A 17,218-nucleotide genomic window follows, 5' to 3' on the forward strand; every position below is an offset into this window, starting at 1 on the left:
GTCTATGTGTACTTACTTCAGTGAGACTTCAGGAGGACTTCCCTCAACGACATGAACTGTCTTTCTGTCACTCGATGTTCTGGCGTCTTTGGCTAGAACTAACTGGAAAATGTATGATGCACTTGAGTTCTGCATTGCTGAAGCGTTCAACACTACAACAGGTTCAGTGGATTCCAGTCTCCCAATACCAGTACCGAAACAGCCTCCATCTGATGCTTCGGAGCCATTTAGAGAAATCGACACTATTTGGATCTCCAGCGGGTTTTCCGTTGTGAATTCTTCATTCGATTTCATGCAAAGCCAATAAAATGTCAGTGTCTCTAAGGCCCCAGGGCCAACATGAGGATCATAAGACTTGGATCCATTTAGGATGATATTCTGATTATTTCCTCTGGTTATTTCAGTTTCACCCGAGATTATCGCCACCAGTGGTAAGGGTCGTAATATAATGTAACCTTTATCATATGCACTTTCTGTTTTATTATTGTCTCCTTGGACTACGGTAAAAACGAAGTACAAGGCATGTAAAACGTGGGCGAATGGTAAATGGTGGTCGGAGAGAGTCCATTTACTTGTTTTCGCCGAAACTATGGTTCCATTCAAAATAGCTTCAGAATCGTTTAATGATGGACTTGCTAATATCCAAGACATGTTTTGTGTGTAGATCTGAGCGCACCTCACTTCAATGTTTGTTTCAAATGTGTAATATGAACTCAACTGAACCACAGCGGGTTGATCGACGCTCCTTCCAGCATTGGCTATTTTAACTCGTGGAATGTCACACAGTATGGTCCCTTAAAGAAACGAAAACAGCACTTTTCTTCTTCTGGGCTTAAAAGTAGGCATGAAAATTCCCTTGATACATTACAAAAATAACACAAGTGTAATAATTTATTCTTCACAACAGTTTGTGCTCAAAGAATAGAAGGAAATATGAGACATTTATTATCATGACTACGGAATTCCTCAGTAAAACTGAAAATACGTGACAGCTTTTAACATGCCGTTTAGCGTTTCTGATAAAAAGATTACGTTTTAGTAATTCGTATCTTTCTCAGTTGGCGTATACATGCACGTACCAAAACAGAGATGAGATTCCGCTGCTGAGCAGCTGCAGTCATAAGATCCATCCAAATTCGTACAGGTGGCATTCGCAGCGCAACGAGAAAGGTCCTCGCACTCGTTTACGTCTTTTAAATGAAAAAAAATCAACGATCACAAAATGAATTCAAAATGAATTAATGAATTCCGTTACCTATCAAAGGACAAAAAAAATCTCAGCATGGAAGAAAGACATTAAGACATTAGGTAAGGTAAGAAAAAGTCTTCACACGAGCCAAGTGGCTCATTGGCTAATTTTAGGGTACAACAGAAACACATTTGTCTACGCTCCGTCAGCCTAGTCATTCAAAAGGCAGGGAATACTTCTTTAAAACTTTCAAACAAACCAAAGGGAAAATTTCCATATGTATATTGTGTTCTTTACCAACACAAGTTTTTCCATCCCAAGCATAATTTTGCTTGTAACAGGAACAAATGTATGACCCTGGAATGTTGATACAATCTGTTAAGGCATTATCACAGTCATCCAACTCCTGGAAACATTCGTCAATATCTGTTGTAAAAAGAAACCATATAGTTATATAAAAGTCTTCAGTACATCGCTAGAGATCATCTGGATAACAAAAACAAGCTCACAGCATTGTTCTGTGTCAGACCTTTATGCTAACAATTCCAAAGTCCAACCCTTACTAGAACTAGAGGTCCAAGTAGACATTTCGGGATTGCCCATGACCCTAGAAGCTCATAAATAACAATTTTATGGGTTGTCCACGTTATAAAAACACGCTGTATCACGGCGCATTAAAGCAACAAACTCGAAACTTTCAAACGTAGTAATATACCTGAGCACATACTGCCATTATAACTGTATCCCGACTTGCATGGGCAGTTATAAGAGCCTGGAGTGTTGACACAATAGGCATAGACGTCACATGCATGTGGATCATCTGCGCACTCATCTATGTCTGCAAAAAAAGGTAAAGCAAAGAAGAGGAAATTACAAAATGGTTTCTTTTGTAACCTACTTGTTTGTGTAAATTAATGATCAATAATGATAAATATATTTCCCTTTTATATATTTTTCTTTACCGACACAATCTTGTCCATTCCAAGCATAATTTTGCTCAAAACAGGAACAAATGTAGGATCCTGGAATGTTTACACACGTTGTTAGAGCTTCATCACAATCATCCCAGTCTTGAACACACTCATCGATATCTGAGAGTGAAGAGAGAGGTGGTGTCGTTAAGTTAGTGCTTGTTACTTACAAATGATTATAAAACGTGTACTTAGCGATCACGTATTTGACAATAACTGCAGAAATTCTCGCGCGCCCATTAACTAATTGTCATTGTCACTAAGCGGACAGACACATGAATTCATAACTTATGCGATGTATGCCACTTGACAATGTTATGACGAGATTCATGATTAATAACAGGACAGACGCATGAAAAAACTGACACCAATTTGTTAATTAGAAGACAATGCAGTGGTGTAGACAAGACTGAAGACAAGTAGTACACACCTATACACATGCTACCATTATAACTGTATCCTGATTGATTGCATGAACAGTAATATGAGCCCGCAGTGTTGATACAATAGGCAGTGGAGTGGCAGTCATCTGACCCATCGGCACATTCATCTATATCTATGAAAGAAGGGTATTGTCGAGACCTGATTAGACACGAAATATTGTAACTGTGCAAATGGCAAACTAGGGACATCGCGGGTTAAGACTTGCCCTTTAATGTAATTACGTGGATCACAATAACACAGGGTGGCTTCGTCAGTCCAAGGATTGGTGCCCTTAATTGGCACGATTGGCGGCACGGTATATCACAGGGGGAAGGCCGGCCAAGAGCCAGAGAAAACCCTACAGACAAGCACAAGGTCGAAAAACCATTAATAACCTATCCCATCCCATTGAGGCTGAAAAAGCTGCATAACAAAGCTATTGCCTAAGTGCCAAGGTTGGACCTCATGATCTTAAATGCAGCAGTCTACAGTTGAGACCATTGTCTATAGAATGCCATCATTGTGTCCTCTCTACTATGGCTCACCTTGACACTGAAGTGCATTGCCAACAAAACCATCTTTACAGATGCAGGTGAAGTTGTTAGTCGCATTGACGCAATGCGCGCCAAAATGGCAACTAGTGATATCGACGTCAGCACTACAAACAGTTATCCCTTTGGCCTGAACTGTATAAAATAAACCATTATTCACAGCGTTAATTTTAACCATTTCAGCCATAATCTCAAAAATATCATACTGAAAGCCATACAATTATTGATACTATTTTACCATAAGAGTATGGTTTTCACTAAGATTTTAAGACGATTTTACTAAGAAAGCACACTTACGAGCAACGGCGCATGTTGTCTTCGCTATAAAGTCGGCCTTTGCAACCAAATCATTAAATTCTGTGGCTAGAAAAATATCGTCTTCTTGTTCAGTCACAATCCTCATCTCTGTTACGTCAACAGAACCTCCAATGCCGACGGCAAACATGCGAGCAGATTTGGAACGTAGAAGCTGCACTGTTTCTTCTATTGGGACGTAAGCTGGACTCATAAAGTCGTTTCGAGTTTGCTTCCCGTCAGTCAATAATACGATAATTCGCTCGGTTTTGTTCGAACTATTTGTTAGAAAGTATTCATCATAAACCAGGCGAAGTGCGAGGTCAATTCGAGTAAATGCTTGAAAATATGGGATATCATCCACTGCCGTAGCGAACGATAATGCTGTTCTCTTCGACCCAAGCTTAATTTCATTGGAGGCATGATTGCTAAATACAATTACTGCTGCTTTACTGCTGTTCACAAGATCATATCGGCTGGCCAAGATCTTGATGAATTCTTTCTGTTTTTCATAGTTTTCCCTCCCAACGCTTCCAGAGGCGTCTACGGCAAATATAAGGTCGACTGGAAGTCGGCATTTTTCTGGTGCTAAATGCAACACACAAGAAAAGAGTTTTAGTTTCTCGTGAAAAACTTGGACGGAAAGGAAGAAAATAATGGAAGAAAAAGAAAGAAAGAGAAATGCATGAAAAAGTAAAGGAGCTATTGGAGGACAAAATGCTGCAAGTTGCACAGGAGCAATAGTAGATCTAGAATGAAACTATAGCAGGAAGGAAGAGACTGTTGGAGGAAACAATATTGAAGGAAGGAAGAAAGTGCAATAGAAAACAAAAGGTGCTGGAGAAATAACAAACAAAAACAAACAAAAAGTGCTGGAGAAAGAACAAAGGAAACAAACTGATAGAGAAAGAATGAAGCTGGTGGAGAAACCAAGGGGTTATTAGAGCAAGAAAGAAACTGTCTATTCCTTCAGGACTACTCAAAGGATAGGAGCAAGGCCAGGGATCGCTCACCAATAGCTTCTAAACTTCAAGATGTTAGCTGGTTAGGAAGTAATAGCGTTTTATTGTGGGTATCGTTTTAGTGAGTGGTGATCCCAACACCGAGAATGTTTTGCATTTAAAGAGGTATTTTGGTGAGACGAAACGACCAGCAAATACACCTTTTGATCGGCACTTAAAGCGATTTTCAATCGAGTGTCGGAGGTAATTAGGCAGTTACTTTGGTTTTGGTTTTGGGTTTACTACGGTTTGAGATTTGCTGAGTAGTCTTATTAATACGTAGTTGTTTTGGTTTTGGTTTTGATTTTACGACACTCGATTGAAAGCCGCCCTAACAGTTACAAACACTCTTCTCACTAGATTTCTACCTGGTGGATTCTTTAACGTACCTGTGCAGATTGTGCCATTGCCAGAGTATCCAGACACACACATACACTCGTGATAACTGTAATAGTTGCTACAATAAGAGTCTCTGTGGCAAGCGTCTGCTAGAAGTTCGCATTCGTTGATATCTAAGTAAAGGAAATTAACTTAAGTTAGTCATTAGTCTTCGTTTGGCTTTAACAAAAAAAAAAAGAGGCAATATAAAATGCAAACTGCAATGTTTAGCAGGCAACCTAAGCCTGCTAAACATTGCAGGCATTATAATTGCCATGAAATTGTCACATTGAATCAAAAAAGTGCAAGTACCTCTGAAATCGGGCTCGAAGACTGATCATTGAAGACGAGATTAGAAAAACGATACTCCTTTGGAATGACGCAAGGGGTAACAAAAAATAATTCAAAAGCTGGAATGCACTGTGCGGCAAGAACCTAAAGAGGGCATTGATGATTACAGAATGACAAATGCTTTTACTTTAGCCGTCTGCGTAAATAGTTGTTTCCAATGTTCTTGGAACTTGGTAAATGACATTTTCAGACGCTTAAACAAAATTCTTAAACAAAATTCTTAAACGTGAACGCCAAGTTGACATTTTAGTGGTGTTGCTATGAATACGACGTGTTTAAATCATAGTATTCTACCCTTTTAAACGACGGAAGTCAAGATTTGACATATAACAGTTATTGAAATTAATTTTCGATAGACCTGTAACGAGGTAGGATAGCTAATGCACAGTTGTAGGCTGACTGTACAAGATGATTCTTGTTTAAAATGCGAATGAAACCATAAGACTTACCATCACATTTTCTCTTACCATCTCCAGTCAACCCACGATTACAAGAGCAGCCGTACGAACCTTTTGTGTTTACACAAAAGGCCTCTTTGTGACAACTGTAACTATTCGACAAGCATTCGTCCACGTCTACAATTAAAGACAAATTCAACTATTTCACAAATTTGCAAACTTTACAAAAGAAGCTTTAAAACCATACATTTCTCCGATTCACCTTTCTCTCGCAAGAATTCTTTGTCGAACACCTTTAATATTACTTTTTTTTTGCCCTCAACTCTGACTTATCCTTTCCAAGGATACGTCCTTGCACAAGCATGTCAGTTATATAACTGTGTCTAAGCGATTCCATAACGTTTTTGCAGAAGCATTAAGATTGTTAACATTTAGAAAGCCGTAAAAACGATTTGTTAGCTCGTATTGACTCTAAAACACCACTGAGCAATTAATATTAACGAAAGGACGTGCTTTCACAATAGTCTTTAGCTTTTGAAAAGATGACTGCCTTATAACAGTCTGCATGGTGACGGGAGTAGTAGCAAAAGTATAAGGGACAACAACCTACCGTCACACTTTGTTCCATTAGTAGTATATCCTCTAGGACATTGACAACTGTAACTCCCTTCTGTGTTTACGCAAGCAGCAATTTCGTCGCATTTGTGCGTTCCATTGAGACACTCATCTAAGTCTAAAAATTAGAATAGACTTGTTATTCTTTAAGCCTATTTGACTACAGAATCAGGGGTAGAAGTCTTTTTGCATCAAAGAAATGACTAGATTAAATGATGTTTTTTTAGTTTTCGAGAATACCCAACATCTAGTTTCGAAATGCTCGAAATATTTTAAATACATTGGTAAAAGTGAATAAAGTAACAAGTGCTAGTTACGGATCTGACACCAAGTTATGCTTTAGAATTATTGGCCACTTCGGTATCGCTGGTTTTTAAGTTTCTTCGTCAGAGGACGAGAACGTTTTGAGAATAGAAGTGGATGGAAAATTATTGACAGGAACAGGTGATTAGCACGGTATCTATGACTCCGGATCCAGAAGGTAAATGATCCACCAATGAATATGATTGTTAGCTGGGCTATATCATGTTATTTCGTACAAATCTGACACATTCACCAGTTTGTCGCCAGGAGTTAGTGGAGATGTCGAACCCGGCAGAATGTCCAAATCAGTCTTGCTTGTTATGTAAAGAGATACATGTATATAGTGCCTTATTTTAATTAGGGACGTGTATCTAAGTTCTAAGCGACTATGCAAACTGTCTCGTCTTAACCAAGGCCAGCCAAATACTCACCGAGGCATTGGTTTCCTTCAGCGAAATAACCAGATTCACAGACACACTGATGGGTGTCATTCAACATGACACAGCTGGCATGCTCTTGACACCACGTCACTTCAGCATAAGAAGGACAAATGATAGTGCCAAGTGACTGAGCTGAAAAGCAAGAAATACTGATCTGGTCATTCCATGCTAAGTAAACTGAAAACTAAGTGACAAAACCATCATAGCAGAAATTTTAAACGCAAAAAATTAACAAGGGGAAACTACCAAACTACGCTCGCGATACTTGGAATATTTTGCTTGGTTTTCCTTGTAGTTAGGTGAGAGAAAATTTGTTGCTTGCTAAAGTTGGAACAAATAGCGCTACACGAGAAGCTAGTTTTTCGTCTTACCAGTAGCTTTACATATTTCTTTGTAAACCACCATGGCGTCCCCTGTAACGTTGTCGAAACTTTCAAACAAGATGACCTTAGATGGTTCGGTTGCGATGTTTTCAAGATCTTGCGCTTGAACATTATCACCAACTCCAATAGCGAAAGTAATGACCTCTGCCTCTTTAAGTAGCGCAGTAATGGCCTCTACCGGTATATACTCCGGAGTCATCTGAGGATGTTGCGGCTGTTTTCCTGTAGTAAGAAGCACTAAAACCCTTTGTCCCGGAGTTGGCCCCCCGTGAGACAGAAAATAGCCGTAAGACTTGTTCAGCGCTAAATCGTGACGGCTGCAACCTCCCATTAACAGCTGAACATTGCGCATAAGTTCAGCAAACTCTCCGACTGATTTCCCCTCAGTTGAGAGAATCTTCGCTTCATGTGGTATGTCGCTGTATGGAATAATATTGATACGACTATTTGTACCGTTAAACCTGCTGATGATCCGTTGTATAAACAGTTTCTGGCTTTCAAAGTTTTTTGTTGATAACAAGTTCGAGGAAGTGTCCAACAGAAAGACCATATCCACTACGACTGGACACTGCTCGGGAGCTGCGAAAAAAGGGTACAATTTAAGACAACGATAATTGCGATATTAAAACCCGACTGTATGGGGCCTAAGGAGAGGCAAGAGCTCGAAGATTTTGCGCTACGCCTTACAGTGTAAGGTAGCTGGATTTCTTAATCAAAATTTATCAGTACCAATAGGCAATTAGAAATGTGTTGATTACCTTCGCTCTACCAGGTAACAAACAGCAGCAAAGCGTGTTGCGGTTCGAAATGAAGCGCTTACTATTTTCAAAGTGCATCAAACGTTTTTGCCAAGCGGGATTACTTTCAATTCTCGAATCTCTTAGAAGGAAGAGTATTTAGTTCTATAAATTCACTTACCGTGACAGGAGCCGATATCTTCACTGAAGCCAGGCGCACAGCTACAAACGAACGCTTGATGTCGGTTGATGCACTCCGCATTTGAATGGCACGGCTTTACTTGAAAGGCGCACTCATCTTGGTCTAGGAGGAAAAGTGCACATCTTTCATCAGTATTTGACAGAGACAAAGAAGCGATATAGGGAGGTGTTTCCGCCATGCGGCATTCTGATACAGCCATCGTTTCTGATAATTGAATGCATAACGTATGCGATTTGACATAACAAAGAGTGTTAGAGTGTTAGAAAACTTAGCAGCACCTGTTTCTCCAATGGAATTATACTTTGTACAACATTCATTTTTACAGTGCGAAGTACAGTCGAACCTCCGGTTGCGACCACCTCTCCTGTAGGAACCCAATGTTCACTACAGGAAAGCGGCAACAAGTAAAACTAGAGATGCGCTGAACTGCAAACGTCTTTTATTACATGAACAACGATTCACTGAAATCAAATGCGTAAATCCGCTAAGTAAACCAAAATAACAACTGAATCACAAAGGATAAGAAAGCTAAATGAAAACCGATCGATACTTACAAGTTTTTCGTGCCTTGTTCCGCTAATAAGAAATGAAATCCTGCTCGACACTAACAATGAACTTCGAACACACTAAAACGAACTCAAAAGCAGACCATGTGCTTTTTGAAACTTGATATTTACCGCGACTGCAGAATGCATGATCAGCGGCACGCGTCATAAATGAAACACTGAAATGTCCACTTCTTAAATGTCTCTATTCGAATCATTCCTAAAACAAGACCAAGTCGTTACATGCTCCCCCCCAAAGACTCTCGTAGTCTTTAGGTATTTGACTCGTTTGATAACAGAAAGAATGTCATTGATTCCAAATTCCTGGATCTTAAGAAAAAGGTCAATCGACAGTTCAATAACTAATCGCACAAGTTCAGGTTTTTTTTCTTCTCCATGGACTCCTCAATGGACTTCAATAGCTCCTCTTCCAGAAGGCAGAGTTTGCGGATATCTCTCCTGAAGACACCTCTTGCACTTTTCACCAGAACTTGTCGCACCACACCATCAGAATCTGGGAAGGTCTCTTGAACTAGCGCTTTGGGCCACTGTCCTCGGGAGAGGTTTGCATCCTTCATGATGACCAAGTCTCCGACCTTGAAGTTTCGCCTCTGCTTCAGCCACTTTTGGCGTTCCTGCAACAAGGGAAGATATTCTTTAACCCAGCGGGCCCAAAACTCATTCGCCAAAATGTGCACATGTTTCCATCTTGCTTGAAACTTGTCGGAGTATTCCAATTTATGGGGAGCTGAACACGGATTCGGGCGCAACAGCAGTATGTGGTTAGGGGTCAAGGCCTCTAAATCGTCGGGGTCGCTAGACACACGAGTGATCGGTCGACTATTCAGGATCTTCTCGACTTCTGTCAGGAATGTCGTTAGGGTCTGCTCATTGACAAGGTGCTCACCAATCATGGCGTGGAGAATCCTTCGAACGGAGCGAATGAGCCGCTCCCAAACACCTCCTTGGTGGCTTGCCGCCGGGGGATTGAAATACCACTGTATATTCTCCTGAAGCAGCTCACGTCCTACTCTTTCTTGGTCCCAGGTCTTCAACGCATTCAAAACATCGGTTTCTGCTCCCCTGAAGTTTGTGCCATTGTCACTGTAAATAACCCTGGGTGGACCTCGTCTCCCGACAAATCTTGTTACTGCTTGAATGAAGCTGTCCGTCGTTAAATCATTCGCAAGCTCGATGTGGACGGCTCTATACCTAAGGCAGGTAAAGATGCAACCATAGCGCTTGTGGAGTTTGGGATTCTTTCTCACAGATCTGGTAAGTGGTCCTGCATGGACGTAGAGTGGTCCAAAATAATCTATTCCAACAGCAGCAAACGGGTAGATTAACTGGTAGCTGTCTGAAGAAACTCTCACCACTGGGAGTGGTGCTGTAATCTGCTCTCCCACTGTAGCATTCTGGCGCTTACATTCATGGCATTGCCGCAGGACACGTCGGATGGACGAAACACCACTCACAATCCAGAAACGCTGTCTTATCTCCGCTAGTACTTGGTGTGGACCTACATGACCATTAGCATGGTGGTAATGGAGGATGATCATCTCTGTTACACGGTGCTTCCCAGGTAATATCATTGGGTGTTTTACATCATAGCTGAGGTCTGCACGGTCTAGTCTTCCTCCAACTCGCAAGACTCCTTGATTCACGAATGGTTTCAACTTGGCGAGAGGACCTTTGCACGGATTTGGGTTGGACAACTCTTCAGGAAAGGTCTGAATCTGGACGTTCCTTACGATAATTCTCTCTGCTTTTTCTACATCTAACAATAGGAGGTGGGGAACCTTCTCTTCTGGGTTCACAAGCGAAACAGTGGCTGCCACTGGCTTCGTTCGCAACTGCAACAGCTTACGGGCTCCTCGAATGATCCAAGCCACCACTCTTCTTAACTTCTCCCATGTTGAGAATCTTTCAAATAAAGTGCCCCAGAAGTCTTCTTTCTCGGCACATGCATTAACGGTGATCTTCTCTTTCTTGACTCCCTCATCTTGGTCTGATAGTTCTTGATGGAGATCAGCGGGTTGCTGCGGCCACTCCTTTTGATCTTTCCACAGAAAATCTGGGCCATGTTTCCACACTTCTAACTTCTTGGTTTCGGAGGCCTTTATTCCTCTCGAGGCCAAATCAGCCGGGTTAGCTTCTGACCTAACGTGACGCCATTGTGAGGGCCTTGATCCTTCTCTGATGACAGCAACACGATTGGCGACGAAGGTGACAAATCTTTTCGTCTCGTTGAATATGTACCTTAGGACAATCATTGAATCGGTCCAGAAGGTGACGCTGTGGATCTTGATGCGACCTTCCAACTCTCGCATAATGAGCTTGTCCATCTTGATCAACAAGGTGGCAGCGGTCAACTCCATCTTAGGCACGCTGATACCACTCCTTAGAGGCCTCACTCGCGACTTGCCCATGAGGAAACTGTTGTGGATGCTCCCTTCTTTGTTAACGAAACGCAGGTAAGTTACTGTCCCATATCCATGTCCTTCAGAAGCGTCTGCGAAGTGATGGAGTTCAGCTCTTTCTACTTCTCCAAAGTCTCGGGGAGTAAAGGATCGAGGGATACTGTAACCGGTGAGGCTTGCGAGTCCTTCCTTCCAATCTCTCCACTTCACTGCTAGTTCATCAGGGAGCCTGTCATTCCAGTCATACTTTAATCTGCATAGCTCTTGGTTGATCTCTCTTCCAGGCAGGATTAGGGGACCAACCAAACCAAGGGGATCATAAATTGTTGCAATCGACGACAGGACGCCTTTCCGGGTCCCTGGATGGGATTTATCACTAACAACTAGGTTGAAGGTGTCTGCCTCCATGTCCCAATGGATTCCTAGGGCTCGGTCCATGGGTAGACTGTTGAGATTGATATCTAAGTCCTTGACAGCTGGTGCTCGATGTTCAGGTGGGAATGCATTTAGGACTTCGCGCTCATTGGACATAACTTTGGTCAGCTGGAATCCTCCTTTCGCTAGCAGTTCCTGTAGCTCCTTTGTAGTTTCCACTGCCTGGCCGGTCGTTTCGAAGGACTTGAGCAGGTCATCGACATAAAAGTCTCTCATGACTGCGTCAATGGTCTGAGAGGAGAAACCTTCGCTGTAATCGGCAGCTGTTCGCCGTAATGCGTAACCACAAATGCTGGGTGATGAGGTAGCCCCAAAGATATGGACTAGCATCTGAAAGGTCTTCGGGTCCTTCGTCAAATCTCCATCCGGCCACCACAGATAGCAAAGAGCGCCCCGGTCTTCAGGAGACACAAACACCTGATGGAACATCCGCTTAATGTCAGCTGCCACGGCTACACTGTTAACTCTGAATCGCAAAATGACTCCTATAAGTGAGCTTGTGTTCTCTGGTCCCTGCAACAACTGATTGTTCAACGAGACACCGCTGGACTTGCAGGCACAATCGAATACCACTCTCGGCTCTTCAGGTTTTCTCGGGTGCCAAACAGCGTGATGCGGTAGGTACCAAATGGGTTTGAGGAAAGAAATTTCTTCATCAGGGACTTGACGTGAAGATCCTTCTTCTTGGTATTTCTGGATAACGCTTGCATATTGCTTGTGGAACTCAGGGTCTCTTTCCATTCTCTTTTTCAGCCAATACAATCTCTTCTTTGCCACTGGTAGACTATCAGGTAAGCAGGGAGGACTATGCCGGAATGGCAGCTTGAGCTGATAATGTCCATTAACAAGGACCGCTGATTGATCCATAATCTGCTTCGCTCTTTGGTCTTCCAACGACAAACTCTCTTCAACATCCACAAGGGTATCTTTGAACTCGGTATTGTACAAACGTTCCAATTGCTGACTTAACATCTCTTCATGATCACTCCTTACGAAATTGACATGGATGCCATTGCTGTTGGGTTCACCCATTGGGCCATACACCGTCCAACCTAAGGGAGTATTTACGGCATAGGGCTGGCCCCGAGCTCCTCTTCTGATTTCAGAATTATCATCGATAATATCCGGTCGGTCGCTGCCAATAAGGATGGAGACTCGATGCCCTTCTATTTCGGGAAGACTGACGCCATCAAGGTGTGGCCATTTTGTCAATTCTCTATTGTTGGCGAAATGTCTCTCTCCAATGGGTAGGCTCTCCATTGTCAGAACCCGATCGAGTGTGAACTTCGTTTTCCCGTCAAGTGCTTCTATATCCAAGCGGGCTTGGTGACCACGTTCCTTCCCTTCATAATTGACTGTTGAAAGGGTAAAATCAGTAGGCTCACGTTCAAGGCTTAATTCTTCTACAAGACTTTCTAAGCAGAGTGTAGTGTCTGATCCGCTGTCTAGGAAGGCGTATGTTGTTAGCTGCTTGTTCCCACCTGGCCCACTGACTCTTACTGGGACGACCTTGAAGCAGACCCTCGGTCGACTGCTGGTTGAGGCTTCCCTTGGAGCAGAATCTCTGGATACGGCAAAGGTACTGGATTCGATAACCGGGGGATGGTTGGATTCAGTGAGTGTCGCAGCTGTTCTACCAACTGAACTTTGGCCACGAATGACTGGTTGCTGATTTGCACTTTCTTGTTCTACTACACGGTCGTCAGTCTCTTCGCGGTCTGGCGGGTGAAGAAGGAAATGGTGCTTCTTTCCACAACCCGATTTCCGACAAGAAAATCCCTTCGAACAAGATCTTGAGAAGTGTCCATACGAAAGGCAACTTCCACACAGCTTCTTCTGTCGTACAGTTCGCGACCGATCTTCGTAAGATGCATTCTTAAAGGTCTCACACTGCCAAATTGCATGCGGTCCGGAACATTGATAACACTTCAAGGTGGCTAAGCCAGTACCAGCAGACCTTCTGTTTCCTCTGCTCTGGGTAGCTAGGGTTGTAGCCTTAAATGGCAGATCTTGTTTGTCTTTGTTTCCATGTCTTCTTTCCTTTTCATGCTGAGGCAGTGACGACTTCAGTTCCTGGCCAAAACGGTTGTTTAAGCGATCTGCTCGTTTCTGTATGAAATTCACAAAATCAGAAAAGTAAACTTGTCCCTTAGAACAAATTAGGTCTCCAGCAACGTCTGTCCATTTCCGCTTCAAGCCCTCATCAGGTAACTTTTTCATCAGCATAAGAATCGTATCTTCATTGTCGAGGCGGCTTACGTAAAGTGGTCCCATACTCGTTAACACTCGTTTGGTATCTTCAAGTTTTCTCGCAAAATCCATCAGACTTGCGGCATCAACTCTTCTAAGGTTGTATTCTCTTAACCTTTTCATGTGTGCATCAGCCACCATGTGAGGCTGTCCAAAATTCTTTGACAGAGTTTTCCACGCTTCACCATACCTCTGACCAGTAGGAAGGTTGACGCAGCTTTTTATAGCCTCTCGCGCCTTTCCAACACACTGCGCGAGTAGACGGGTCAATCTTTGCGAATCATCGGGCACCTGACTCTCAATGTGGTCGCAGAAATTGGCAACAAATTCTCCATACTCGGAAGGGTCTCCCCCAAACTTCATCAACTCAATTTTCGGTAGAGTGGGACCTTGTTTAAGTGCCTCTGCGATTGCTTGCCATGGCGCTTTATCTGCAAGTTCTACTGACGGGGGGTGTGGCACTTGGCTGGCTGGTTGCTGTGTAAGGTGCTGAAGTGTTTGTAACAACACTTGCTCAAGCTGAGTATGACTTGGCTGAGGGGTTTGAAGCTCACTTTTAAATTTATCGGTGGGCGAACTCTTCTCATCCTTGGTCACAAACGGTTTGAATTCATCTACATCTACTCTTACTGAAGACTTTTGCCTGGTCTCTTTCGGCTGAGAAGCAGGGTTGGGAAGTGGTACGTATGGGGGATCCATGTCACTCTGAGAAAACGTCGATACCGACGACACCTCATGCTCAGCTTCCAAAGCCTTAGTTCTGGTTGCTTGTACATCAGATGGGGGTTGCGGGATAAGGTGCGTGTCTTGTGGTAAACTGAAAGGCCTTAGTGGTGTGTGAGGGATCAACTCTGGATTTAATGGTGGAATTATCTCACTTACAGTTTCGTCGTCCGAGCGCTCGGTCTGCAATTCCTCTTTCTCAATCTCGAGGTCCACAGTAGCCTTCTTTAGTTCCATTTCCACCTGCATCCTTTCAATTTTCCTTGCCATCTCAGCCTTGTTTCGTTCCCTTTCCTTAGCGATTTCAAGCTCTCTCTTCTGAAACTCAGCTTCTTCCTCTTCCAAGCGACGCTCCAGGCTCTGCCTTTGTTCAAGTGCTTCCACCTTCAGCCGTGCTTCTTCAAGCAATCTTCGCTTCTCTCTTACGCTACTCGAACTGGTACGGGAACTCTTCCCGGTTTTACTCGACCGATGTGATTTGCGATCAGACTTGGACCTTCCTTTCGTGTCGTTTTTAGCCTTATATTTCCACGCGCTGAGCTCTACCTCGAGGCGGAATTTGCACTCCTTTTCATTCTCGTAACTTTCGTTCGCCATAGTTCTCATTCGTTCATTATCTTCAAAACTTAAGTAGGTTTCGTGGGAGTCTACAAACTTGTGGAATGCACGCTCGTAATCTTCGACACCTTTCATCACTTCGTGTTCGCTCGCATGTTCAGACAGAAGTCCTTGTACAAATTTCAACCTCCTTCTCACGTACCCCAAATGTCCCGCTCTTTTTGCCTTTAAATCAATAGCTCTTTCGATTCGAACTTCATCCGAATCCATAACTTTCGACGGAACCCTCTGCCTCGAGGTAAGATTACTTTCTAAACCCGCAGTTTCGGATGGTGGAACATAATTAGCTGTTGTTTCGACGCGAGGATCTTCGCTCGACGATATTTCCTCTTGAACTTGTCGGAGCGACGTACCTTTCGCTCCATCTGGCATCTCGTGATCTTGCGACGCCATGGAAAAACTTTGAATAATGTAGGAACCCAATGTTCACTACATGAAAGCGGCAACAAGTAAAACTAGAGATGCGCTGAACTGCAAACGTCTTTTATTACATGAACAACGATTCACTGAAATCAAATGCGTAAATCCGCTAAGTAAACCAAAATAACAACTGAATCACAAAGGATAAGAAAGCTAAATGAAAACCGATCGATACTTACAAGTTTTTCGTGCCTTGTTCCGCTAATAAGAAATGAAATCCTGCTCGACACTAACAATGAACTTCGAACACACTAAAACGAACTCAAAAGCAGACCATGTGCTTTTTGAAACTTGATATTTACCGCGACTGCAGAATGCATGATCAGCGGCACGCGTCATAAATGAAACACTGAAATGTCCACTTCTTAAATGTCTCTATTCGAATCATTCCTAAAACAAGACCAAGTCGTTACATCTCCTCAGCGACCAGTTTTCCAAAATACCAAAAGTTTCCAAGTCAAATCACTGTATGGAACCTGTCGTTACCGACCGCGACCACTTTTAGAGCTAAAAGTTTGAAATTTTCTTTTGTTTTTAACCTCCCGTAAGCGACCAGTTGACAGATGATAGAGCGGAAAAAGGATTAAATGGTGTTGTAACATTTTGGCATTTCTGAGCAGTACAAGAGACGGAAATTTCTCAACGGGAAGTACCAGATTGACTTTTCACATGAATAAAACACTTAAAACATGGGGTAAATCTCTGCAGTTACCATATGCTAATGAGGCAAAATTTTGACCCATTACGGTCTAAGCTCTCTTAAGCGACCACCTAGGCTTGACATTTTGGGTGGTCGCTTACGGGAAGTTCAACTGTACTCATTTGGTTGTTACTCACATAGATACAAATGATTGTTAGAAAGAGGACTTTCAAAGCTTTTAGATGGTGTTTGTACACCTTTGTACAACTGGGTAAATCTCTGCAGTTTCCACATGCTAATGAGGCAAAATTTTGACCCATTACGGTTTAAGCTCTCTTAAGCGACCACCTAGGCTTGACATTTTGGGTGGTCGCTTACGAGAGGTTTGACTGTACTCATTTGGTTGTTACTCACATAGATACAAATGATTGTTTGAAAGAGGACTTTCAAAGCTTTTAAATGGTGTTTGTACACCTAAGGAGACGTGACCAGATTTAAGACCAGGACCGGCCTTCATGTAGACTCTCAGGAAATATGACGAGCCTTGAGATAATTGAACAGCTCCGGACATCTGTTTGTCTGGAAATCTGAAATAGGAAAGCTCTGTGACTTAAATTTATATATAGCTTTGATAAAGGCCATTTCCGAAAAAAAAACCATTAGCCTCTTTCTCAAAACGAGTCTTGATGCCCATCCTTTCATATGAAAATGAAATTTCTTTCACATGCAAATTAAGGACGGTGCCGACTAAATACACAGGTTTTTGCGCCAGGTAAGGACCACGTGGAAAAAGTAGACCTTTGCAAGGGCTATTGGAATCCACAAAGAAAAATTAGGGTAGCCACGCATTTTTTCGAGATAATTAGCCTTGAATCCCAAGAAAAATGCTGACATCAGCATTTTGTGAAAACAGAAGGAAAGGATATTTCTT

General features: G+C 42.6%; 3 protein-coding genes across 4 annotated transcripts in view; all 3 read right to left on the reverse strand.

Annotated features, from left to right (window-relative positions):
* Positions 1 to 17,218, reverse strand: part of LOC110061010 (polycystin family receptor for egg jelly-like) — a 353,714-nt gene that overhangs the window by 150,996 nt on the left and 185,500 nt on the right. The window lies entirely within an intron of this gene.
* The window catches only part of LOC110061061 (uncharacterized), a 53,824-nt gene that overhangs the window by 20,698 nt on the left and 15,908 nt on the right, over positions 1 to 17,218 (reverse strand). Inside the window, exons 16-30 of the mRNA XM_089291657.1 lie at positions 16,702 to 16,874; positions 8,216 to 8,338; positions 7,286 to 7,876; positions 6,906 to 7,046; positions 6,167 to 6,289; positions 5,608 to 5,733; positions 4,819 to 4,941; positions 3,432 to 4,016; positions 3,129 to 3,269; positions 2,591 to 2,716; positions 2,152 to 2,280; positions 1,905 to 2,027; positions 1,487 to 1,615; positions 1,080 to 1,190; positions 17 to 794 (exon numbers count right to left, since the gene is read on the reverse strand). Coding sequence (XP_089147783.1) covers positions 17 to 794; positions 1,080 to 1,190; positions 1,487 to 1,615; positions 1,905 to 2,027; positions 2,152 to 2,280; positions 2,591 to 2,716; positions 3,129 to 3,269; positions 3,432 to 4,016; positions 4,819 to 4,941; positions 5,608 to 5,733; positions 6,167 to 6,289; positions 6,906 to 7,046; positions 7,286 to 7,876; positions 8,216 to 8,338; positions 16,702 to 16,874 — 3,522 coding nt within the window. The remainder of the gene's footprint in view (positions 1 to 16; positions 795 to 1,079; positions 1,191 to 1,486; positions 1,616 to 1,904; positions 2,028 to 2,151; positions 2,281 to 2,590; positions 2,717 to 3,128; positions 3,270 to 3,431; positions 4,017 to 4,818; positions 4,942 to 5,607; positions 5,734 to 6,166; positions 6,290 to 6,905; positions 7,047 to 7,285; positions 7,877 to 8,215; positions 8,339 to 16,701; positions 16,875 to 17,218) is intronic.
* Positions 8,659 to 16,056, reverse strand: LOC149110367 (uncharacterized). Of its 2 annotated transcripts, none has more exons than XM_089291661.1 (2): positions 15,827 to 16,056; positions 8,659 to 15,733 (listed from the first exon to the last, which is right to left on the reverse strand). In XM_089291661.1, the coding sequence occupies exon 2, from the start codon at positions 15,618 to 15,620 to the stop codon at positions 9,144 to 9,146; it is 6,477 nt and encodes a 2,158-aa protein (XP_089147787.1). In that variant the 5' UTR covers positions 15,621 to 15,733; positions 15,827 to 16,056; the 3' UTR covers positions 8,659 to 9,143. The 2 variants fall into 2 exon arrangements, with proteins under 2 accessions (XP_089147787.1, XP_089147788.1); XM_089291662.1 differs by having other exon boundaries at positions 9,155 to 9,416; positions 9,689 to 16,056.

Source organism: Orbicella faveolata, unplaced genomic scaffold (genome assembly GCF_042242905.1).
Source record: "Orbicella faveolata isolate gen_17 unplaced genomic scaffold, um_ofav_v1 contig_24, whole genome shotgun sequence".
NCBI classification, from domain to species: Eukaryota; Metazoa; Cnidaria; class Anthozoa; order Scleractinia; family Merulinidae; genus Orbicella; species Orbicella faveolata.

Bases quoted from the DNA above. Each gene is read 5' to 3' on its own strand.
- LOC149110367 (XM_089291661.1), bottom strand. From the start codon at position 15,620: ATGGCGTCGCAAGATCACGAGATGCCAGATGGAGCGAAAGGTACGTCG.